Source organism: Schistocerca gregaria, chromosome 6, assembly GCF_023897955.1.
Source record: "Schistocerca gregaria isolate iqSchGreg1 chromosome 6, iqSchGreg1.2, whole genome shotgun sequence".
NCBI lineage: Eukaryota > Metazoa > Arthropoda > Insecta > Orthoptera > Acrididae > Schistocerca > Schistocerca gregaria.
Window position 1 is genome coordinate 268,147,613 of NC_064925.1, and position 25,363 is coordinate 268,172,975.

The 25,363-nt window shown below is 43.6% G+C and overlaps 1 protein-coding gene across 5 annotated transcripts in view; it reads right to left on the bottom strand.

The window, feature by feature from the left end:
• LOC126278330 (proton-coupled amino acid transporter-like protein pathetic) overlaps window positions 1-25,363 on the bottom strand; it is a 238,088-nt gene that overhangs the window by 95,833 nt on the left and 116,892 nt on the right. The window contains exon 2 of one of the 5 annotated variants that reach the window (XM_049978351.1): window positions 24,648-24,786. The exons of the other annotated variants lie outside the window; for them this stretch is intronic. Coding sequence (XP_049834308.1) covers window positions 24,648-24,767 — 120 coding nt within the window. The 5' untranslated portion in view covers window positions 24,768-24,786. The remainder of the gene's footprint in view (window positions 1-24,647; window positions 24,787-25,363) is intronic. 5 annotated transcript variants of the gene reach the window in all.

Consider the following 25,363-nt stretch of genomic DNA (forward strand, 5'->3'; position numbering starts at 1 on the left):
CCTGACGGACATCGTGCCAAATTCTGTCCAACTTGCCCGTTACATCGTCAAAATCCCGAGCTGGTTGCAGGGCACTGCCTCTAATGCCACAGAAGTTCTCAACTGGGTATATATCCGAAGACCTTGCTGGCCAAGGCAGGGTTTTAGTAAGCACGAAGACAACCCACAGTGTGTGGGCGGCATTATCTTGCTGAAATGTAAGCCCAGGATGATTTGTCATGAAGGGCAACAAAACGGGGCGTAGAATACCGTCGATCTACGGTTGTGCTGTAAGGCTGCCGCAGTCGACAACCAAAGGGGTCTTGCTGTAAAAAAATAAATAAATAAATAAATAAAAAATAGAAAAACAATAATAAAAAGTGGCACCCCAGACTATTACTCCTGGTTGTTGGGCTGTATGGCGGGCGACAGTCAGGTTGGTGTCCTACCGCTCTACGGAGCGTCTCACTGACTGGAGTAGAAGTGTCTTCAGTGATGAGTCCCACTTCGAAGTTAGCGCCGATTATCAGCGAAGACGTGTTGGTAATATCGTTGTCTGTAAAACAGACCCGGATTAAAATTCCGGTGCGCTGGTTTCAAGTTCTTTTCAGTCCATGAGATAAATACGCTAGAATAAATATGTAACTGGTGTGCTACACTGAAGTGATATGTGCTCTTCTGAAACTCTGCGTGAATATACAGTAACACTAAAAACGATATGTTGAAGCATCTTTCGTTCTACATTATTACAGTGCTAAGGATTTGCACAGAAAGTCGAAAAAAGCTAGGACTATTTCAGTCTAAATATACGTTATTCATGTGCCTATTGTGTAGCACTCATTATGCTCGTGAATAGCTGTGAGCTTCATTTTTCATTTCCAAGCTGTTGTTTACTGTAGTGCGGTGTACTGCAAGCAGCTGAAGGAGGAGAGGTTAGAGTTTACCGTAACGTCCCGTCAACAATGCGATCGTTAGAAACTGAACACAGGTTCGGATTAGCGAAGGCTGAACAAGAAAATCGGCCGTGCTCTTTTCAAAGGAACCCGGAATTTGCACTGGTTTAGACAAATCAAGGAAAACTTGTATCTGGATGGCAGGACATGCAGTTGAATCGTTCTCCTCCTCACACCCCCCCCCCCCCCCCCCTAATTCCGAGTCCAAGTGCTAACCACTGCACCATCTCGCTCGGTAGCAGGCAGCTGAAAACGAACTCAGTTGTAACTGTTTTACAAAATATTCTGTATGTACCAAATAGCAAACTATTTGACACATTGCATATCTTAGCAACGACCATTAGCAGCAGCAGTGTGACAAGATTTAAAAATCTGCAAAACATTGTATGATGATCATCGGACGCAGGAACTCTACGATGGGCGTTTGAAAAGTCCGTGCAAAGTCCGAAAGATGGCACCACCGGTGCCTATCGAGGTCATATTTAGTAGGTAGCATCTTTGGAAAGAACGCACACCACTTTTCAGCCATATTGTCCTATTTCTTTGTGTTTGGCATTGAATCAAGGAAATGGAGTGACTGTCAAAAAAAAAAAAAAAAAAAAAAAAAAAGACGAAAAATAATTTCTTGTGGTGATTAAACATTACTTTATGAAAGGCAAAACGCCTCAGGAGACTAAAGAGAAGCTTGATAAATATTACGATGACTCTGCACCTTCGATTACAACAGTTTATAAGTGGTTTCAAAATTTTCGGAGTGGCCATATGGGCACAAGTGTCGATGAACGTTCTGGACGCCCTGTGGTGCTTACGACTCCAGAAATTATTAATAAAATACATAATATGGTGATGGATGAAAGACGAGTTAAGGTGCGTAAGATTGCTACTGCTATGGGCATCTCAAATGAACGGGTACATAATATTTTGCATAAACATTTGGACACGAAAACGCTACCCGCAAGATGGGTTCTGCGACTGCTCACGCTTGACCACAAACAGAATCGTGTAAAGTGTTGCAAGGATAGTTTGCAGCTGCTCAGGAAGAATCCGCAGGACTTTAAGCGTCGTTTCGTCACTGTCGATGAAACATGGATACATTACTATACTCCTAAGACCAAATAACAATCTAAACAATGGGCTACCAAGGGAGAATATGCACCAAAAAAGGCGAAGACCATTCCTTCGGCCGGAAAGGTTATGGCCACTGTCTTTTGGGATTCGCAAGGGATAATCCTTATCGACTATCTGGAAAAGGGTAAAACTATTACAGGTGCATGTTATTCATCGTTATTGGACCGTTTGAAAACCGAGCTGCATGAAAAACTCCGGCGATTGGAACGCAAAAACGTCATTTCACATCAGACAATGCACCAGCACACAACTCAGCAGTTGTAGTCGTAAAATTATTTGAAACAGGATTAACTCGTTTCACATCCCCCCTATTCTCCAGACGTGGCTCTCTCGGACTACTATTTGTTCCCCAATTTGAAGAAATGGCTGGCGGGACAAAGATTTTATTCAAACGAGGAGGTGATTGCTATTCTGCAGATATGGACAATTCCTATTTTTCGGAAGGGATCAACATATTAGAACAGCGTTGGACGAAGTGTATAAGTCTAAGAGGAGACTATGTCGAAAAATAAAAAAGGTTTACCCCAAACACGTAAGTAGTTTTTATTTTTGTCCTCGTATGTAATTAAAGTATGCAAGCATCACAAGTTGAAGAAACTGACACCATCTTTCCGCTATACTTAGTAACCAAATTCTGCACGAATCGCCACACGTCACGCCGTTGTGAGCCACTGCTACCAAGCGGCAGAATAGTGTCAACGTGTGTGTGTGTGTGTGTGTGTGTGTGTGTGTGTGTGTGTGTGTGTGTGTGTGGTGTTGCACGCGATCCTAGCGCACGTGTTCCCATGTGGCCCGTCCTAGCGTGACGACGTGTCGGAAAGTCCCCACGCCGGATCCGCGTCAACTACTCATCCGACCTCGTGGTCTCCTGGCACACTGGAGTATAGGCCACCCGCAGCGCAACGCCACAAGTTAACGAACCTCGCGACCCGCTTCCGTTGCTGGTGCTGCATTACCCGGTGGCATGACGCGTCTTTATCGCATTAACGGACCAAATACCACATCACTGACTCACCACGGCGGGCGCACACAAAAACTGTCTGCCTCCAGTGTAAATATGAGCGTCGCTGCGACCCTGGGCAGTACAAAGGAACGGAAAAAAACTCCAGATACGGTTCGATCTCGTTCTCATGAGAGCAACGAATTACCTTCTGCTTTGACTCCTGTTCATTCAGCTACTCGGGCTATAGTCCGGGAGATTATCCGCTAGTGACTGTGAAACATGCGACAGGGTTGTCAACAGATCGGTATTCATTCATGGATGATATGATGGTTCGCCATACGCCGTGGGTATAGATACAGATCTAGAAGAACGATTACTGTTTTATAAGCATTTGTGGTATTATTAACGAAGCAGCATGAGCGTTGCTGTAACGAATATTTAGTTTCCTCACTGAAAACAATAGACAATTTTGCAAAAACAATTGGCGTCTTTACATTATCGCCTCCCAAGGAACCTCCACCGTATAAAAAAATTAGACCAGCACGAAGAAACCACGATAAAGTGTAGTATTTATGCCTCATGACAAAAAAATTTTAGGTCAATAAGACCACATGTGCGGTAAGCATCCGTTGTAAAAGTACATCAATAGTTGTTGCTGGAGGGCCTCGACGAAGCAGCTGCTGACCAATCATATCGTACACTTGTTCCATGGATACAATCGTATGGCAGGCAAGGGAGCATAGGGTCCATCGTCCTTCAGCGACACTCCTCGCCGCATGTGACTGAAATAAGGCTCTGGGAGTTGCCTGAAAAAGGGGTAATGTTCACAGACTGCCCTCAGCATGATTCGAGAGAGCATGCTGAATCCAATGGAATGGCGAACCATTAAATTTTTCTTTTGTCCCGTACGCCACTGAACAATGTACGCTGACATTACGGTAGCTTGAACTTGTAAGTGGCTGACATTGTACGACTCGTCTTAGGACGACATTTTATCATTCAGCACACCTGCGAAGGCTTTCGAGCACTCATAGCAGTTTGAGGCGGTGGTTATTTCTAAATAATGGAAACTGAGATAACGGGAAGCGTGATCTCATTCTAGACACCAGCAGAAGTCTATGGAATATCGACGCTGACAGGACAACACTCACAATCGTGTTACAGCTTCGAGCAAAACATGGTAGATGGATCTTTGGGGCCAATTACGTCCACACTCACAGTATGGCTGATATACCATACGTGATGAGTAGCGCCCCGATTTTAATAACAACTCATGGTTTTTTCCTGATCTTTAGGATGAATTTTACAATAATTTACACACGAATCCAGACTGGCTCGTGTACATAATATATTTTTACTGTATATGCACTCATTTATCGGCCAGCTTTTGCCTCAGACACAAGAATAACAACATAACAATCCGTTACACAGAGTTGCAGAAGAGATGCGATCAGATTACCCCGATGAGGACAACTTAGTTTCCTGTGTCAAGAGAATCAATTTTAGCTCCGCTACGGATGCAGGAATTCAAGGAAAAAGCGTCTTCTCTGTCCCTGCTCCTCATCCTGTTCTTACACGATGAGGTTCTTGGCTTAATGGTTCAAATGGCTCTGAGCACTATGGGACTTAACATCTATGGTCATCAGTCCCCTAGAACTTAGAACTACTTAAACCTAACTAACCTAAGGACAGCACACAACACCCAGCCATCACGAGGCAGAGAAAATCCCTGACCCCGCCGGGAATCGAACCCGGGAACCCGGGCGTGGGAAGTGAGAACGCTACCGCACGACCACGAGATGCGGGCTCTTGGCTTAATGCTGCTGAATATTACTGCACCAACGACACCAAAATAAGGGCAGCCCTTTGCGAGCTTGATAGCGATGAACTAAGTGTTCTCAAGTCTGTAATAGAGGTCTTTACAGATCCCACATCTGTAAACTTTGCATACATCAAAACCAACTTTTCAGTGGTGTCGAAAGCCATCACACGACTGGAACGTGATGGTACGCAACTGTGTGATGCCCTAGGTGTTATGTAACATGTGCAGAGTGATTTGGGTCGAGCTCGTGGCAGACAAAGTGAACAACAAACTGCAAACTGCTCTACAGCGGAAACTTGGATATTGTACAATGTACAAAATAAGTGAGTCTTTCCGGGAATCCCACAACATTTGAAAACAGTGAACCAAAGCTGGAGCTCCAGTGCCCTCGCTGCCCTCAAATACGCTCCTCCTGTGATGTGGAGAGGAGCTTTTCCAGATAGAAAACTGTCTTCGGCGACGAACGTAGATCTTTGAAAACAGAAAACCTGAAAGTGCACCCTGTGCGCCAGTGCAATCATTGAGAAACTGAAAATTGATAGAACGTTTTAACAAATTGGGAACACTTTCAGCAAGTGGTGTGCAGTAGTAAAAACACGGTCTTATTGTTCGGATACGTGTCATTATGAGTGTACTAGCCGCTTTTTTCCCATGCCAATGCACACATTTCAAAAACAAGTGCTAGTTAGTTATAAAAAACTGCAAAAACAAAGTACTAAATTCACAATTTCTTCATAAATGAATTCTGTACTGCATGGTCCATACAAAAATCAACAAGGACAATTTAAATAAACTTCTATAAAGTTACATTTTAAGGTAACGTTTTTATCAGTTTTAGGTCATAAATTCTTGTATATTACACTGTTTTTTTTTTTCATCCGGACCTTAGTGATGATTCACGACGTTGCCCGACGGCAATACGTCGTCGCCCAAGAGTTGTTCGAGAAGACGTAAATTACTGTCACCGGCAATTAAGAAGGGGCCATAAATGCTTGTATGGTGTTTGCACTGTGTCTCGCAGCGAGCAGGCCTTCGGAAACGAGCCCTAAATAGCTGTGTCGGTTGCATTCCTTACGAAGAGGACGGTCCTCGCACGAACATCGAGATCTGAAAGTCAGCGCGGCAAAAGTTAAGCGCCAAAATAGATGATTTGGTTCATAGGCTTAGTGAAATAACCAACAATCGATCATGCGTGAGTAACGTATCAAACCGTTAACCACCAGAGTTCTGAAATGAACGTGTTCAGTGTGCAAAAAGATGTGGGTAGGTCCAATAGTGTTATGCGCCATGAGAGACGCCGACTCTTCCAACGGTTTTCGTCACTCAGCAAGGAAGTAACAAAGATTAGAGTTTAACGTCCCGTCGGCAGCGAGGTCATTAGACGGCGTAACTCGGGCCTGAGTTCAATGAATTTTGCAGGTTTTACACGGATAAAGCACTGGATTAAAAACTATAGGTATTCAATAAATAAGCTCAACTATACGAATATGCAGGAATTTTATTCTCACTCATCCAGTTTACAAATATTAAACTGAGTATTATTCCATGATTTTAAATGTTCTTCATACGAATATTACCGAGGAAAAAGTCTGTTGAGTCCACATTTTTACAAAAATTGGTGAAGCGATGTGTCCACATTTTTGCAATGGTTGGAGAAGCGATGTGTCCACATTTTTGCAATGGTTCGTGAAGCGACGTGTCTACAAACCAGTAATAAAACAACATTTTTTTTACATTTAATTATTACCTCAGTTTTGCTCCACGTTATATAGACTAGCAGAAAGGTAATCGAAGTCACTATCTGAATATCTGTCGGAACCTTATATTACGTAGGCCACGACATCTGATGGTTGTTTTAATCTTATAGCCGCGAAAAGCAGGTCAGTTCTTATTTCTTAGGATTTATGCTTAGTAGTGACTCATTCCCTTGGCAATATACCGAGAGAGGTGGTGCAGTGGTTAGTACATTGGACTCGCATTCGGGAGGACGACGGTTCTAACCCGTGTCCGGCCATCCTGATTTAGGTTTTCGGTGATTTTCCTAAATCTTTTCAGGTAAATGCCGAATCTGTTCTCCCAGAACGACTGTCTCACTTCCTTCTATTGGACTCTTATTCCATTCCATTTCATGATATGCCACGGTCCCACTCCACCATCCAGTATTCCCTCATCCCGTGTACAGTCCTGTCCTATCATACAAGCATCGTTGTCGCACTGTACGAGAAATGTGACTGTGTGAGAGACGACTGATTATTCTATTCCCGTTTCGAATTCGCTCTGAAGCAGATACTGCACCATTTTTTGTAACGAAGCACACTTTTTTTTCTTTCTATTTGCTTTGGTGGTATTTCAGTGGATGATCTGGCTTTGTTAGTCCGTTGCGTACTCCGTCTTAGTAACTAGATGGTGGTACATTGTTCTGTCTGGGTTTGGATACATTCGGCTCATTCTTTACGGATATTACAATTTACACAAGCTTTAGTGTATATTCATCACCGGGAAGACTTTTTGAACGTAGTACTATCAATTATATAGGGACGGTGTCGCGATATTTCAGTACAGATGCACAAGTGTCCGAACTCTCGGGTAAATACAGTTAGGCTGCGATCGAGTAGATTAATGGTTAGAGGGCGCTACTCTATAGTCCGTGGCATACGGCGATTTGGGTTGGACGGAGGTCGTGCTCGGATGGACGAGATACCGCTCGCGGGAAATCCGGGTTCGACTACCGGTTCGGCACAAATTTTCATCTGTCACCGTCGAGTTGCTCACTGTACAACTGCACCAAAATACCGCATACTTCTTTCGTCACTGTACTGTCAGACTGTTGAAACGTTAAATGTTTTACTGGCTAGTGCCTGCCGAAATGCTTCAAGTCTAAATTCCCTTGTGCTGAACGCTGGGCAACAGTTCCGAGGGACGACTTAGATGGGGAAAGAAACTGTTTATTGCTGTAATGTGGGAAACGTTTGCACATTCGAATAACAATTTTAGGAAAATAGAAACAGGTCATGCTGAAAGGAGATATAATCTTCTCCTGAATTGTGTCTTAGTTTCTCACTGCAGCAGCGATATGTAGCAGCAGGAATCGGCGATGACACCCAAAGCTGGCTGTTTAGCTTATATCTTTAGTCAAGTGCCTAACGAACTTTCGTAACCGATCTCCATTTCATTATATGCAGTGCAGAAAGTTCATTTCTGTACGGCCGCAAGGTCAAACTAACCAAATAACAACTGGTACAATTCCAGTTTTTTCACTGACATTTTCGCCTAGTGTAATGTACTGAATATCAATCCACAAAAGTGGAAGGCCACATGAAAGTCGGTCTCTGGCGTTTGCTAGTTCACCGACCAGCCTTGTGTATCCTTTTCTATAACAACTCATATACATCAAGCTTTCCTGGCGAGGCGTTGTCATGTTGATTAATAATGTTTCTGCCGGTTATTCGAGTCTTTCTTGCACGATATTTCAACTGCGTGACTCAAGAGTCTTTTTGAGGTGCTGTCTGGTACTGTTCCCAGTGTGGAACGAGTCCGGTATTTGTGCCTACGATGTGCTAGGCGTTCCCTCTGCGGTCCGCGCCACGTCTGGCGCTCTGTCCGTGGTGTGCGCCGACCAATAGCAAAGGCTGTAGCATTTTCTTCTAGCCGCGGCTGTACCGAACGCTGTGCGAGTACTTTGTGGTTATTATCCGTTGTCAATAAAGCTCATTACGTTCTGAATGGCGTCCAAGCTGTGCTAGACGTCTTATCATCCGATTGTCGTCATTTGAGTCCTTCTGTGATTTAGGATTTTCTGTTACCGTGCTGCGTCGTGTTAAGCTTTCCGTCCGAAGTTCTTGCCTCCCCAGGAGCGGCTGCAATGTCATTTTCAGGCCGACTGTGTTCAAATCGTCGCTCGAGACTCGGAAGAGCGTCCGCAGATACTTTGTCTGTTGTCTGTGGTGCCATTTCACGTACGTCCTTAGTTACATGTACTGGGCGGTCATCTCTAATTCCGTATTAATCAAGAGGGCAACTCATATACACTAGAACGAATCCTGCGCGGGTACCGACACTTATTATAGTTAGAATATGAATACGTTCAGAACAAAGGTTATACATTTCACATGACCTACGAGTCCTCCTTTCTCAACCTGAATTACGTTGCTGTCCATAGTCGCAACAGGGCCGATTTAAGGCCCAAGCGACACAAGCTGCCACGAGGGGCGCCAAGCTGAGAGGGCGCCACAGACGTGCACGTTATACAGTGTGTATTACAGTAGCGAAAACTGAAAGGGGTGATGGTGTGCGAGGAGGCGGGGGGCCGGGGGGGAGGGCGTGCCCCTTGTGTGGAAAAATGTTCTCGAACCGGCCCTGGACCGCAGAACTAAATACTGCCAATGATCGAAGAACTGTATCATGTGGATCCCCCAAGATCGAAAACAACGTCCAGAAAAATGCAGAGATTGATCAGAATTACAGCCTTCTCATCGAATATTTAAACTTTGCTGTTCGTTCCATAACGAAATTAACAGACCATGGATAAATCCGTACGCGAACCGCCAACTTGTCTTTTGGAGAAGGTGATGGATTACAGGATCACTTGACATCTTTATTTGTTCTTAATTTTTAGATCCCTCTTTGGAATACGATGTCACACTGGTATTTAATAATGCTATGACAATTAAGTTGGACACCAATGGCTGTAACTTGGTTGTAACACTGTGTGTGCGAAAGTGAACAACGGTATCTTAAAGATTTCCAGCGAAACTAAAATCAACAAAGAAAAGGAAGGAAAATCAGAGTTTAGCTCTCAGTTGACAAAGGGGTCATTGTATGGATTGTTTTCGCTTAAGGATAGGGAAGGACATTGGCGGTGCCCCTTCGAAGCAAACCTCCCGCAATCTGCCTGGAGCTGTTTAGGAAAGTCACTAAAAATGTAAATCTGGATTGTAGGACGCGGATTTGAACCGTTTTCCACGCAAATGTGAGTCCAGTTTGCTAACCACTGCGCTACCTCGCTCGGTAAAAGCGAACAGTCTATTTTACATTCAAAGGCCGGAAGAAAGGTTTTTCAATCACCTGTGTGAAGAACTGAACACAGTGCCACGGGATGTTCTGCAAAACAGCTCTATTAGGAGAGAAAATTAAATTTTTCTGTGTCTTATAATGTTTGCAAACCTTGGCTTGCAAATCCAAACCAGAATGGTCTAACCAACTACCTGATTGCAGTGAATGTTGCAAACATGGCAACTGACAGTTTCGGCGCGGAGCTTTCTGATCACTTGGTTAAGGAAAAACAAACAAGCAGCAGCGTATCACGTGAGCAGGCAGTGCCACGAACTTGAACGGCCAACGTTTGGCCTGTTTTCGCAGCGTACGCCGATAGACTCCAATTAATGTCAGCAACTTTGATATCTGACCAACGACCGGCAAAAGATCAGGGGAACGGAGTCGAGGGACAACGTAGAAGATTAGACCGAGCGGAAAAGTACTGTCCAAAATAAACAAACCTCAATACGGCGCGCTACTTTCGAAATATCCCGCGTTGTCTCTGGCGATAGGATCGATGTTCATCACCACGATGCTACAAAACCACAATATAATTTATAGAAGCAAATTGTTAATAATATGAGTCCAAGTCTGGAGATAACATTCATTCGGTTCCCCGTCTGGCCACCTGTACACACGTTTGTTATGTTTTCCCTAAACTGTAGCCGAGTACTGGGATGTTTCCTTCAATAATACGCTGTCTGGTTTCTTCCACTTATAGCTGCTGCACTTTGTTGGACATGGCGTGATTCCAAAAGAAACCTGCGAACTGCCTGTCGCTGATTCCCTCTTAGCTGGGTCATTAATTTCACTTGCCAATCTGCTGTTCTCTCGACTGTGGTGGCATCGTTCTTTTTCACGAGTAGAAGAGACCTCGATAGCTAAACGAAAATTACTCGTTTAAGACAAAAAATTTGGGCAGAACAATTGCAAAAATTTGCGAAGAAAGGTAACAATGAAATTCTATAAAGTTATGGCCATTCGTACTCTTATATATGGTTCCGAATCATAGACGGTAAAAAAAAAAACGTTTACAGGCATCCAATAAGAAGTTCATGAGATGTGTAAGAGGCTGTAATAAAATGAATAAAATAAAGAATGAAACCATGAGATGAGATTTAGAAATCTTTTCAGTTAATAACAAGGTAGAAGAGAACAGAATGAAACTGAAGGAACACGTTGGTATGATGATAGAAAATAGACTGTGAAACAGATAATGAATTATCGGCCGGCTGGAAAGAGAAACCTCGTAAGAGATGGATGGAGGCCAGAACAGGTGACAACGTTTAATCTTTGAAAGGATATGATGATGATGATGATGATGATGATGATGATGATTTATTACATCACGGGAATGCTTAAGATCAACATACAGACAGAACGATATATAAATTAGATATATCCACTGAAACAAAAATTATATATGCTCACCAAAACGAAATGCTTGGAATGAGAGGTAGCTTGTTACATGCTAAACGAGACTAAGATACAACAGTTATTACTGAAATAACTTGATTCGAAAATATCTTGCTGTAGTTCAATACAAAACAATAAAACACCACTTAACACAAAATGAAACATGAAAAATGCGTCCAGCCGGAGATCCGCGATGGAACAAAAGCCCAGACAGGGATAGCAGGACTACATTACCGCGCCAGCGCGGAAGAAGACGCCATGCAAACGGCTGCACCGTTAGCAAAATCGTGACCGAAATCATCGCGAGAGTTTTATTCAAAAACTGCGGCACCAAACCGAGCTGCTCGGTCAATGGCTGCTACTACGTAAGGAAATTAAACTCACAGATACCGAAAATGGTAGCAACAAGCTCTGTAGTGCCACCAGAAAGTGACTCCAACCTGGAACTGCAACGAGGTGAGCGTGAAAAGAGGCTCTCGACACTTCTCACAACTAGGATGCGCCCCCACAGTCGGCGTCCGCCGGCAGAAAGAAGTTCCTGCGAACAATCTAACAAGCGATAACAGTTACGATCTGTTCCGGACTGGCTTCCTGGTTCAGCAGTTGGGGAGACTGATGCGGCGTCAATTCTGCGAAAGTGGGCAAGTCTTGCATGCTTGCGCGACGGCGCAGCAATGTCGTGTCCATCATTAACAATAATTAATCTGTGATAAGGAAAATTTCTACACCCACACCAGCCGATAGTTCCCTATTCAGGCCGGGTGCCGCTGACATTCATTCATTACTGTAAACCGGGTATACTTTGACCGCCGTAGTTACTTTGACCACTCACTCACCGAAAGTTTACCAGCGCTCTTCTGGCTCTCAGTTGGGTGTTCAGTATATACTCTTTGGTGGGAAAGTTACTTAAATATACGCTAAATGGTACCATGTAGTGTCGATTTTCTTGCGCAACGGTTGACGAACCTGTTGCGAATTTTATTGTATACGAAAAGGTGTGTTAAGATCTGGTTGCAGAAAATCCACCGATATCATTTAACTGCAAAGAGATCCGTGTTTTCAATTATATCATGTATGTTACTCGATTAATTCTCAGAACAAAGCTCTGATTAGTTTTTTTTTTTTTTTCGCATGTATATATCGGGCACTATACCACGAATTCTGAGGTCATGTGCATGATTCTTCTGTTTCGGGTCTTTGTTACCCCACGATTAAAGATACACAATTTATTGAACGATAATTACGCCTATGGCAGTGTGAAATTAAGGAATACACACATTAACCGTTGGTATATAGACAAAGGCTCATTTGTAATTGTTGATATGCCTGCAACTAAGGAAAATAAATGTCAATCATATACTGCTGAAACTGCAAGCTATTGTGGTTCATCCAATGATTCGGATATAATGTCTAATATCTCCGGAAACAAGGAATGAAGTTTGTTTGGCCATAAGTGCTAGATATCATCTCGATAAATGAACAACGGGTAACCTTAGCCAGCCGAGTGGCCGAGCGGTTCTAGGCGCTTCAGTCCGCAACCGCGCTGCTGCTACGATCGCAGATTCGAATCCTGCCTCGGGCATGGCTGTGTGTGATGTCCTTAGGTTAGTTAGGTTTAAATAGTTCTAAGTCTAGGGGACTGATGACCTCAGGTGTTAAGTCCTATAGTGCTTGGACCCATTTGTGATAACCTTAATTCTAACCGGAATGCAAATCCTGAAACGAGGATTTAGGATTAAGATGGATGAAACTGAAGGTATTATGCACAGCCAAATTTGAAGATATGTGTATGGTACTCCATCCTAGCATCTTTCATTACATTTATAATTTTGGTGATGGATCACAACGTTTGATTTATGTACCGTAGTGCGTTTTTTTCTCTTATGATGCTTAATAAAGCATTTAAAAACATTAAAGCTTTGTTTTATTTCTCGGTGGTCAGTTTCAATGTGTCTTTTAAAAACTGTCCGCAAGTGGTATGGTAGCTGACAGATTTCGTAGAAGTATAGGCCGGTCAATGTATTTCCAAATCCGTGCTAACTTTGACCATCTACATTTCTTCCATTACTTCCTCTGCATTTTAGAAAACGAATTGTACTAATTAGTATGTAGTTCTTTGACACAAGTCGCTATGTTCAAAAATATGGTTCAAATGGCTCTGAGCACTATGGAACTTAACATCTGTGGTCATCAGTCCCCTAGAACTTAGAACTACTTAAACCTAACTAACCTAAGGACATCACACACATCCATGCCCGAGGCAGGATTACAACCTGCGACCGTAGCAGTCGCGCGGTTCCGGACTGAGCGCCTAGAACCGCGAGACCACCGCGGCCGGCTCGCTATGTTCACTAACATAAATATCACAGAAGTTAAAAAACAGTCATGATAATCACATTTGAATCTGGAAGTTGGTCGAAGTATACCAAGTTTACGGTAAGTAATTTTATTAAATTCCAAATTAATAATTCTACTGATGTCATATGATTCATAATTTGGCAAGTAACCTGACTCTATGGTTGGAAATGTAAATTAAATTTAACTACCAACCCTCTCTTTGTCAGGAGACTGGACAGGGCTGCAGTTGTGGCTTCTCCACGCCTCACGTACGTCGGAGAAAAGTCTCGGAATTACTCACTACTCAACTCCACGTGCTTTCTTTTACAGTTCGCTTGCGTGATACACTAAACGTCGACTTAATAAGTAAATGGGTGCTGTGGAAATCAACTCGCCGAACACTTCATTACCTTCCTAGTTTATCGAAACACCAGAGTGAGTGCTGCACTGTATAGATTTTAATCAGTGAATCGCTACAATACGACTGGCACCGGTTTCCGAAATATCACTGATAAACAAGACACGTATGTCTGCAATGCGCAGACTGTCGTGGTCATGACGCAATACTGTCCTAAATGACAGTGTGATAGGAACAGCCCGTTGGCATTCTCAGAGTAAAATACTGTTTCCCACTGATTGGGCAGAGAGAGCCGTGTGCTAATGGAAGTGAGGAAAGACGGGGAGAGGAAGAAGAGCAGAGGGTAACTGCTGGTTAGAGATGGGGGAGGATGGGGGGAGGAGGCGAGATGGACGAAATTCGAGAGAACGATATCGGGCGGCCGTCGCAGAGCGCTAATCTAAAATGCGGCTGTTTACTCCTGGTATAGGTTGCAGTGCCGGTTGCAACCAGACAAAACCGACCCAAAACTGCTCCAGAACTACACTGACGGAAGAAAATTGCAGCACCAAAAAATAATCTAGAGTAATGAAATTTCTGGTATACATTTGTCTAGGTACCATATTTAAGTGACAAAACATTGCAAGACCACAGGTTAATGTAAGCGCGAGATAAGTCATTGCAAATATGAAATGCTGGTACATTAATAACCGGTGTAACCGCCAGACTGTTAAACGAAACGTGCATGCATTGTGTTTTACAGGTGCCTCATCTCAGTTTGTGCGATGGTGTTCCATGCCTGTTGCACCTGCCCTGTCAATATATGGACGGTTAATGCTGTTTGTGGATGACGCTGGAGTTGTAGTCCGATGATGTCCCATATGAACTCGACTGGAGATAGATCTGTTGACTGAGCAGGCCGAGGCAGCACGTCTACACTCTGTAGAGCATGTTGGGTTACAACAGCGATATGTGAGCGAGCGTTATCCTGTTGGAAAATACCCACTGGAATGTTGATCATGGATGGCAGTACAACAGGTCGTGTCACCAGATTGAAGTACAATTTTGCAGTTAGGGCGAGTGGGAAAACCACGAGAGTATTCCTGCTGTTATTCGAAACCACACCACCGACCATGACTACAGGTATAGGTCCAATGTGTCTAGCACACAGACAATTAGGTTGCAGCCCCTCAATTGGTCCCATCCTAACCAACAAACGGCCGCCAATGAGACCGAGGTAGAACCAGCTTTCATCAGAATACACAACATACCTCCACCGTGCCCTCCAGTGAGGTCTCGTTCGACTCCACTGAAGATGTAAATGGTCGTGGAGTGGAATGTACGCTATGGGACGTTTCGCTCGGAGCTTCCCTTGAAGTAACCAATTTGTACCAGTTGGTTGTCACAGTGGTGCCAACTGCTGCTCAAACTGCTGCTGCATGTGCATTATGATGCGCCAGAGCCGTACGCCGAACACCATGGTCTTCGCTCTCTGTAGTACCACTTGGCCGTCCGAGGCTCGGTCTTTTAGATACTGGACACTATCGTGACCACTGGTGCCAGCAATCATGTACAGTGTCTACATTCCTGCCAAGTCTTTCTGCAATATCGCAGAAGCAACACCCAGTTTCTCGTAGCCCTATTATATGACCTCGTTCAAACTCAGTGAGGTGTTGATAAAGGCGTCTTTGTCGCCTTAAAGGCATTCTTCACTCACCACGTCCAATCTCAGAGCTAACAAACATTCACGACCGTTAGAGCGCACGTTTACAGCAAACCTGATTTGCATCCTCATACAAGCCCTACTAGCGACTTTCTTATGAGACTGGTTCGAAATATGAAAGGACATCATCCTTCAGACGTAGAAACACGCCTATCAACTTTCGTTTATGTCAACATGATTCCTTCTTAGTGTTGCGATATTTTTCCCCTCAGTGTTTCTGCTACGTGGTAACTTCCCTTAAAATATGGAACTTCGTCAAAACACTACCACAGGAGTTCCGGAACGTAACGTCCTGCGCCTCAACGGACAAATTGTAGCAAGCCTCGTTATAAACACCGGAAGCGGTATGCAAATAACATGCGCACTATCCATAACTTGTGCCTGGTCTCGAAAAACAATCCCATGTCCGGCCATCCTGATTTAGGTTTTCCGTGATTTCCCTAATTCGCTTCAGGTAAATGGTGGGGTGGTTCCTTTGACAGGGAACGGCCGACTTCCTTCCTCATCCTTCCCTATCGCGATGAGACCGATGACCTCCCTGTTTGGTCTCTTCCCCCAAATCAACCCAACCCTCGAAAAACAATGAATTTTAAGCAACAATGAATTTTAAGCAATGAATTTTAAGCAGGTTCCAGTCAGAAATTAGTAATTTTCACTTCGAAAAATCCAAAAATTAGAATTCTGTCTTTCCGAGATAAGGCAATATTGTTGCTAGCAGATGACGTTTCTCCGTTCCTTAGACGAAAACTGTACGTGACCGTTAGCCTCACTGAAACTTTGGTCACCACGAAAACTTGATATTACATACTCAGGTTATTCTACATTAAAATAAACTATGTTTGAACAAGATTCATCCGATCTGACAAGACTGTCCACATCTACATCCACCCTACGCAAGCCACTGCGGTATTTGGCGGATGGTACATCTGGTATCACTATCTCTTCCCCCCGCCTTCTTTTCTGTTCCATTCATGAAAGGAATGTGGAAAGACTGTCGGTATAGCTCAGTATGATCTCTAATTTCTCTGATGTTCTAGTCGTGATCATTTCGCAAGAATAAGCTGACAACACTGTGTATTTTCATTTTATTGATTTGGACTACTAAGGATGACATGAAATTTTCTTTTCTACTTTCATTCTTTCCAGTAGTTTTCAGTTCTTTCCGTAATCTTTTACCTTCTTTCTTCTGTCCCTACTGACCTGTCTTTTCTATTTTTCTTCTCGACTTTTCTTTTATTTCTTCCTCTGTTACTTCCACTTCCCTCGGGTCACCTTCCACTTCTTTCATCTACGTCATTCATGTTTTAGGGACAAAAATTCATTTTTTTTCATCTATCCTTCTTAGGTGTCCACAGGATACACGAACTTTTCCTCATTGTGTCTAATATTCGTTCTGCAGTGGGAGAACGTGAACGATAAGAATAAAATGTATGTTTGATGAAGAAATGACACATTTGAAAAAACGTGGAAAATTACTCATTTGAAATTTCATGCATAGACGACCTAACTGTTGATAATAAGTTTGATTTTGATATGATTAAGCATAACATGCGTTAATAATTGATCAAATATTGTCAGATATTCGGAATTTACTCGATCGCAGTAAACAGTTCTACAAGCAGGACACGCGTAGAATCTAGTGCGTCAGTTGTTTATACTCAGTGTTAGTGTTAATTACATTTATAAAAAGAAAGTGGTGGTCGCGAAGAAATGCATCTATGCGAAAGACATCGCGTACAAAAAAAGTTTGAGAAGCTCTTCTCCAGAGCTGTAACACTCATCAGCCGTGCAGTCTCACGTTGCCCAGTTGTTGCAGACCTAACTGCTGAAAAATCACAATAAACTGAAAGTGTTCCACCAACTGCGACATAATCGCATATACAAATAGTGATCCAATACTGTAAAATGCTTTTTTATTCCAGTCTCTGGTCACAGTATGAATTCTTTAGACGATGACCGGTTTCAGCCTGTAATGACCATCCTCAGATCTTTTTTACACCATTATGGCCGTATCACTTTAGGACATGTTGTAAAAAATATCTGAGGATGGTCATTACAGACTGAAACCGGCCATCGTCTAAAGAATTCATATTGTGACCAGAGACTGGAATAAAAAAGCATTTTAAACTGAAAGTGTATTCAGACAGAAAGTGCACACCTTCAACGTGTATAATGTCGCATTCGGGGCCCACGGCGCGCAACAGGAAAGCTGACAGGAGCTGCTATCAGCCACTGAAGGCCAGCGTGACGTGACACGGCTGCTATCACTCCGCCAACGCGCAGGTCCAGCGGCATGCGACGCAGAACAATAAGAGGTCGCGGGGATCCTCCGCTGTACTCGTAGCCCGGCGGCGAAGCCAACGCAACACACCGCCCCCCTCCCCCTGTCTACCTTAAGACACTGTCGGTCTTCTTTGCGTGCGATACTCCACGTATCTATTCATCACCCGCAGCGCGGTTGTTGTGCCTTAAGTGAATCCCGTGCAAATCTCTTCTACTGAGTTGCCTGTTGCGGCATTATTATAGTACACGCACCAAATAGCTGCTTATAATAAGCATTCTTCAATTACGACAGACTGTTTCAGCTTTATCGCCATTTTCAAGTATCTGCGATTACAATTTTGGTGAGAACATGTATGGATGTGAATGTCAGTTACATTAAAGTAGCTGTATTGTACCCACGTCTAGACTGATGTGACGTCCGTATTGCGTCGTTAGTGGCCTGTCTTATAACTGTTACTGTCTTAATATGATGATAAATGATGTCAATAAGTTGAAAATAAAATGTTAATTATGATGTCACAGTAGTTTGACAGTTCCACTCTTACGACGCTATATGTTTCCAAAGATTGTGCAGATGAACAGTGATATTATTTAATTTATAAAATTTCTTAAGATTGTCTTTGATTGTTACATACGTTTCTTCCGATTTATCTATTTTCGTGTTCTAAGAGTTCATTAAGTTTTTGGTATAGTACTTGTGTCAGGAAGTCGTTCCTGAAAGTATTTGTATGGAGTGAAGCCATGTATGGAAGTGAAACATGGACGATAAACAGTTTAGACAAGAACAGAATAGAAGCTTTCGAAATGTGGTGCTACAGAAGAATGCTGAAGATTAGATGGGTAGATCACATAACTAATGAGAAGGTGTTGAATAGAATTGGAGAGAAGAGGAATTTGTGGCACAACTTGACAAGAAGAAGGGACCCGTTGGTAGGATATGTTCTGAGGCATCAAGGGATCACCAATTTAGTATTGGTGGGCAGCGTGGAGGGTAAAAATCGTAGAGGGAGACCAAGAGATGAATACACTAAGCAGATTCAGAAGGATGTAGGTTGCAGTACGTACTGGGAGATGAAGCACCTTGCACAGGATAGAGTAGCGTGGAGAGCTGCATCAAACCAGTCTCCGGACTGAAGACCACAACAACCACTTGTGGTGTCTAAATTCTGAATGTCCGTTTAATATCCTAGTGAGTATTTTTTCGTGTACATATAGATTCCTGATTCTTCAAGAATGTTCACTGCAAAACATTTGTGTATTCTGTGCGGAATCCGGAGTGCATTTTCGATCGTATCAATAGCGTAATTTTGATTTTTCGAGTGTAGAAAGAAGCTCGACTGATTACATTCGCTCTCTCTAATGTGTTCTTTAACGTGAAATCTCACGTGACAGCTGTAATAGCCTTTACATTGGCCAAACAGGAAGAAATTTTAACGTGAGATCTGAAGAAATGAGATTATCGATTAATTTTACTTCAAAATTTCGAACCACGTAACAGATGAGTCTGAGGCGTTCCACTAGCTTGGAAGGAAAATAATGCGCGACGGACGTAATAAGAATTATATAAGATTCTATATTTCGACATAATTGTCGTAAGGAGTGTGACCAAAATATAACTTAAATGTTTATTTGACACAACAATAGCGAAGCCATAGTCACAGTACATAATTTGTTCCTTTGAAAAAAGGGGCTACATTACCGGTTTCAACGAACTTCGTCGTCATTTTCAAATGTAAAACGTCAGTTGGAGAATATATAATGACAATTTTATAGTCATAATTCCCAATATATATTCTCCACCTGATTTTTTACATTTGAAAATGACGACGTAGTTCGTTGATACCGGTAATGTAAATCCTTTTGTTAAAGGATTAAAATTTTATGTACTGTGACTATGGCTTCACTATCGTAGTTTCAAATAAAGATTTATGTATATAAGAAGCAGACTAGCACAGTGAAAGATAGCATTCCTTTCTGAAAGGCGTCTTCTAGTATCCAAAAAGCCGTCTATTTCAAACAGAAGTTCAAATGGTTCTGAGCACTATGGGACTTAACATCTAAGGTCATCAGTCCCCTTGAACTTAGAACTACTAAAACTTAAGGACATCACGCACATCCATGCCCGAGGCAGGATTCTAACCTGCGACCGTAGCGGTCGCGCGGTTCCAGACTGTAGCGCCTAGAACCGCTCGGCCACCTCGGCCGGCTCAAACAGAAGTTCCTGAGTATGTACTGCGTAATTATAATTAAAGTGCAACTATTCACAGAGATCCCTTGTGCTCTGCAATTATCGTATGGCAGCGAAACTGACTAGATATTCCAATGCGATCATGCGGACAATCTTCGCCACCAGGTGCAAATCTGGCGCTGTTAATGCAACTAAGACGCGTAGAAATGTTTACATATGTAATGTATTAGCAACCGCACTAAGCAGAAAAGGTGAAACAATGAGAAAGGCATAATGCTAATTTTATTATTATCTGCCGCTTGCACTATTTGTGGCCGTGCGGGATTAGCCGAGCGGTCTTCGGCGCGCAGTCATGGACTGTGCGGCTGGTCCCGGCGGAGGTTCGAGTCCTCCCTCGGGCATGGGTGTGTGTGTTTGCGCTTAGGATAATTTAGGTTAAGTAGTGTGTAAGCTTAGGGACTGATGACCTTATCAGTTAAGTCCCATAAGATTTCACACACACTTGAACATTTTACACTGTTTGTTCAGTATGAGCACCGGATACGTCGACGAGATGCTGCATCCGTAAAAGGCCGTGATCAACAGTTGCTCGCTGCAGTTCTGGTGGAATCTGAGGAACGCGTTCTTCTATATTGAATTTCAGATCAGATACAGACCGAACGTGTCCGTAGTAAACGCATTCTTTTAGATATCCCGAGAGCCGAAAGTCACATGGATTCGTATCAGATGGTCTTACAAGCTAAGCTTCTGGAAAACCTCTGGAGAAAACAGGTTCATAGAACGTTGCACTCAGCAGATCTTTCACTGGGCCACCGACATGATGTATTGCTCCATCTTGCATAAAAACAGTGGTTTCCACACAGTTGGGTTCTTCCAAAGCAGTAATCACATGCTGTTGGGGGAGGTGTCAGTGAAGTCACGGTACACCTGACAGGCCCTCTTTATGTATCCTCTTCAAAGAACAGCGGTCCGAGAATAAAGCTGCTTCTTAATCCGCACCCCACAGTCACATTAATGGCTCTTCGTGCGGTTTCAAATGATTCAAATGGCTCTAAGCACTATGGGACTTAACATCTGAGGCCATCAGTTCCATAACCAACCTAAGGACATCACACACATCCATGCCCGACGCAGGATTCGAACCTGCGACCGTAGCAGCAGAGCGGTTCCGGACTGAAGCACCTAGAACCGCTCGTGCGATTTCACAGTGCCCCTAATTCGGCAGATATTTGTATCCACTGCACCCTGTAATGTACAGTGTGGCTAGTCAATCAATAGAATATTGCCCAGCCACATGCCGTCAACTTCTATCAGTGCCATAAACCGAAGAGCATATTCAGAATGTTCCCGAGGAGCAAGAGGTCCCTGCACAGTCTGGATCTTGTACAGGTATCTGTGTAAAATACTTGTAGACAGCAAAATTTTCCTTACTGGCGACCGTGGGGCGGACACTTCACGTGACACTACACGAGCACTAGTACTACCTGAGACACACAGCCCCGTCAATAACTTCCACCGGGATGTGACGCCTTCCTCTTTCAGGTGCCACAGCAAGCTCACCCATTTTTTCGAATTTCGTTACCAGCTCCTTAAACCATTTCATGATATCGGGGCTCTCCTCGGATCTTTCAGTCAGCAATACTCTCTCAATGCAGCACTGTAATCGCTCAAGTTTCACTAACAGCGCACGGTCTCTCTTTTCGATAGCACTCTCCACTCACGGCTTGTCAAATGACAAACAGTGTAGAGCGCCAGTTTCGCACCTGGTGACCAAAATTGGAAATAATTTTTTCTAACAGTAAATCGGTTCCGCATTAACGCGTTACCATATGTACCCAGTTTCGCTTCCATACGATGATTACATCCCACAATGGACTCCGTGAACAGTTGCACTTACCACTTGGAACGTCCGGGGCACAAAACTTAATGGAAGTAGATTATGTACTGGAATGTTGGAAAAACGGCTAAGAGGAAAATCGAAGCGTTTCAGATGTGATATTACAGAAGGGTGCTCAAAATTAAGTGGGCTTATGAGGTACGAAAAGAGATGGTCCTCCACAAGTCGGCAAGGAATAGAATATATGGAGGACATACATTAAGACATCAGGGCACTGCTACTCTATGGGTGTGGTACTCCGAAATCAAGAAGCTGACACAGGAGTGGAGGTCGTGGCGGACCGCATCAAACCAGCCACCGCAAAAAATATTGTTTTTAGTGAGAAATACTTATTGGAAGACCTCGAACTTTGATTTCCAAGCATGTGGTGGCTGTGTACAGTTCCCCACCACCAGACTATGCGCTACTGTACTGGACTCGATTCCAAACCTGTCAGCCTGCCCGCACTATCTCTTTGACATGTGACGTTGTTGGAGATCCGTCAGTCCATCCGATGGGGTCATCGAACTCGGTGGTCCCCTACATTCTATTTTAGATAAGTAGACTCCGTGTGCCGCCAGCTCGTCTAACTTGTTTTTATCCGTAACTAGGCAATCAGCGTTCTGTAGAAGTACTCGTCATAGTTATCTACACAACGCTAATGCGCACTTGTCACTTCGTAACAGCTCAAAGACAGGCACGAGCAAACCACCTCCATTAGGAATTTGTCCTGGAAGGCAAAGATGTTCATTTCCCGAATGTGGGAGCTACTTAGCTTAGCTGAAACAAACGCACAGTACTAAAATATGTATGTGATGAAACGAAAGAAAAGGTGCAATACGACCCCAAAAAAATAAAGTGATAAGCGTACAAGGAGGCGTAAGTGTGCTCTACAAAGTCACCCACAGTAACACAACAAAGGACAGCACCATTACAAAAACCCTACAGAGAAGGATCCTCTGGTGTAGGTACCACAGACTACAAAAAGAAGTTCTTGAACACAACCACAAGTAGCGCTTAGTATTTTTTATTTATCGGTTTCGTTCTTCAAATGAACAAGAACATCTTCAGACTATATGTCTAAAGCTGGCTGACAGCACTAAATGTCATTTACACTACTGTACTTTAAACGGAAGTTCAAGTACTATAGTGCAGCCAGTTTAATCTTTAGTGCTGTCAGCAAACTTTAACCTGTATATTCTGATGAAGCACATGTTTATTTGAAGAGCAAAACCGATACATAAAAAATACTGAGCGCGACACGTGGCTGCTTTCAAAAACTTTCTTTTAAGAGGCGCTTCCCATGCAGTCAATGCCTGCTCTTGCTAGATTACAGAAATGTTTGATCGATTCAAGTTTACAGGTGAGTGCTAGGGCTGTTGTGCTAACATCATCAATACGCTCAGTTTCATGTGGGTAAAATTGTGTAGGAAATGAAATAACGGAATCTACGGGTTGCCAAACAGTCGTGAGGAGGAAAATGAAAACCAGACTACTGAAAAATCATTGACCCATTAAGTTATTAACAAATGTGAGCATGTAGACGTGTGCAAGAAAGGACAATTTAGCATACCAGCTAAGATAAACAGCTCCCGCAAAAAGCATTTGTTCACAGAGTGTGATACAAAGGTCTTACAAAAGGAAGGTACCCTTTTCACAAACAAAACTGACGGGTGAGTACTGAGAAGAAAAAAACCTAGTGAGACGGTAACGCGTTTTGCAGACAGCAGTCTTTTCATCTGTTTATCAGCAATGCGACGAATTTGTAGCTTATAATAATGAAATACAATGATTGTGGAATAGAAATATCGAAGTTTAACTGTCGGTCAGAATCTGCTTTTTAAATTAAAGTAAAAATGACCTGTGTCTGCAAACTCAACAGCTGAAGCCCTCTCACTTTGTTTGCCGACCTTGAGATAGTAGATGATAACATTATTCAAGAAGAGGATTGTCGATTTGAATTACTACAAGACCGTAGACAGATGTGTGATGATTGAAGCCGAGGAAGCAGCAAGTGAGATGTGGGATGAATTGATGCAGACAGCGAAAGGTATAGATAACAAAGAGTACAGATAACAGCAGACAACGGGAAAGTTACAGTACAAAGAGAGAGGTAATGGGAGAGAAATACCGATAACCGATAAGGAAGAGGGCGAGAATAGAGAGAGAGAGAGAGAGAGAGAGAGAGAGAGAGAGAGAGAATGACTTAGAATTCAATAAATTTCTGGAAGTCGCTACAGAATGTATGTAGCAAACAAGTTGCTCAGGAGCAGCATCATGTCTTATTAGACGACATTCAGAGGAACAGAATGGTGGCACATGATTGATGACAATGTGCGTCCCAACGGCCTGGTGATTACAAACCGCAATGTTTGTCGTATTTGAACGGAACATGGCTAGCCGAGTTAGCTGAAATCAGCCGTCAATGATTATAAACAAATTTTGCGATGTTGACTAATAAGGGGTTATTTGTAAGAATCAGTTACTTTTGTACGTGGAGGACTTGGTGAAAGCCAGGCTACAGCTTAGTGCGGTGCAGACGCGTGTGCGGGGTGCTGTTGTACAGTGTGTGGGCAGAGAGCGGTGGGCTATCGGCCGGAAGCAGAGCTAACCGGGCTGGAGCTGTACCTTGCCGAAGAGCACATCGACGACAGGAGAGAAGTCCGGCTCGTAGTGCCTGGAGGGCCCCGGAGCCGACGCCGGCGGAGGCGAAGGCGGCGAGAACGGCTGCGCGAGGTCTCCCTCCATGGCCGCTCGCTGCTCCTACCTGCGGCGGCCAACAGCGACACGTCACTAGCCCGTCGTCGCGCTTAGCGTCTGCCTGCTAACCACCACCACACACCGGCAGCACTTAACCCGTTGCTTACGTCACGGCTGTCTTATCACAGCGCCTCCCACAGCACCGTCACAATATCAGCATATGAGTCGTTTCTTAGGTCACGTCTGCGACACCGAGGCCCACGAGAAATACAGGCCACGGCGCGTACGTCACAGCACTTCTGCCATTCTTACGAGTGCCAGCATCCGTGTCCGGCGAGGAGTGAGTAATTATTTCCGACAAGTTTCGTAGTTCTTCACTGCGCGGTTAAATGCATGCAAGTTCTCGACAGCACACGACAAAGTTAAGGCCTTTAGTGGGTACCTTTTCAATACATATTGATTTCCCGTGGGCCCTGCATGGAACGGAGCGTTCGCGAAGTGTGGCGGACAAACCAAGTTCGTTGCGGTGCCCGTATTTCTCGTGAGCCCCATGTCTTATCATAGTGCCTCCCACGACACCGTCACAATGGCCTCCCATGACTCGTTTATTAGGCTACGTCTGTCACACCGCGCTGCATCGGACA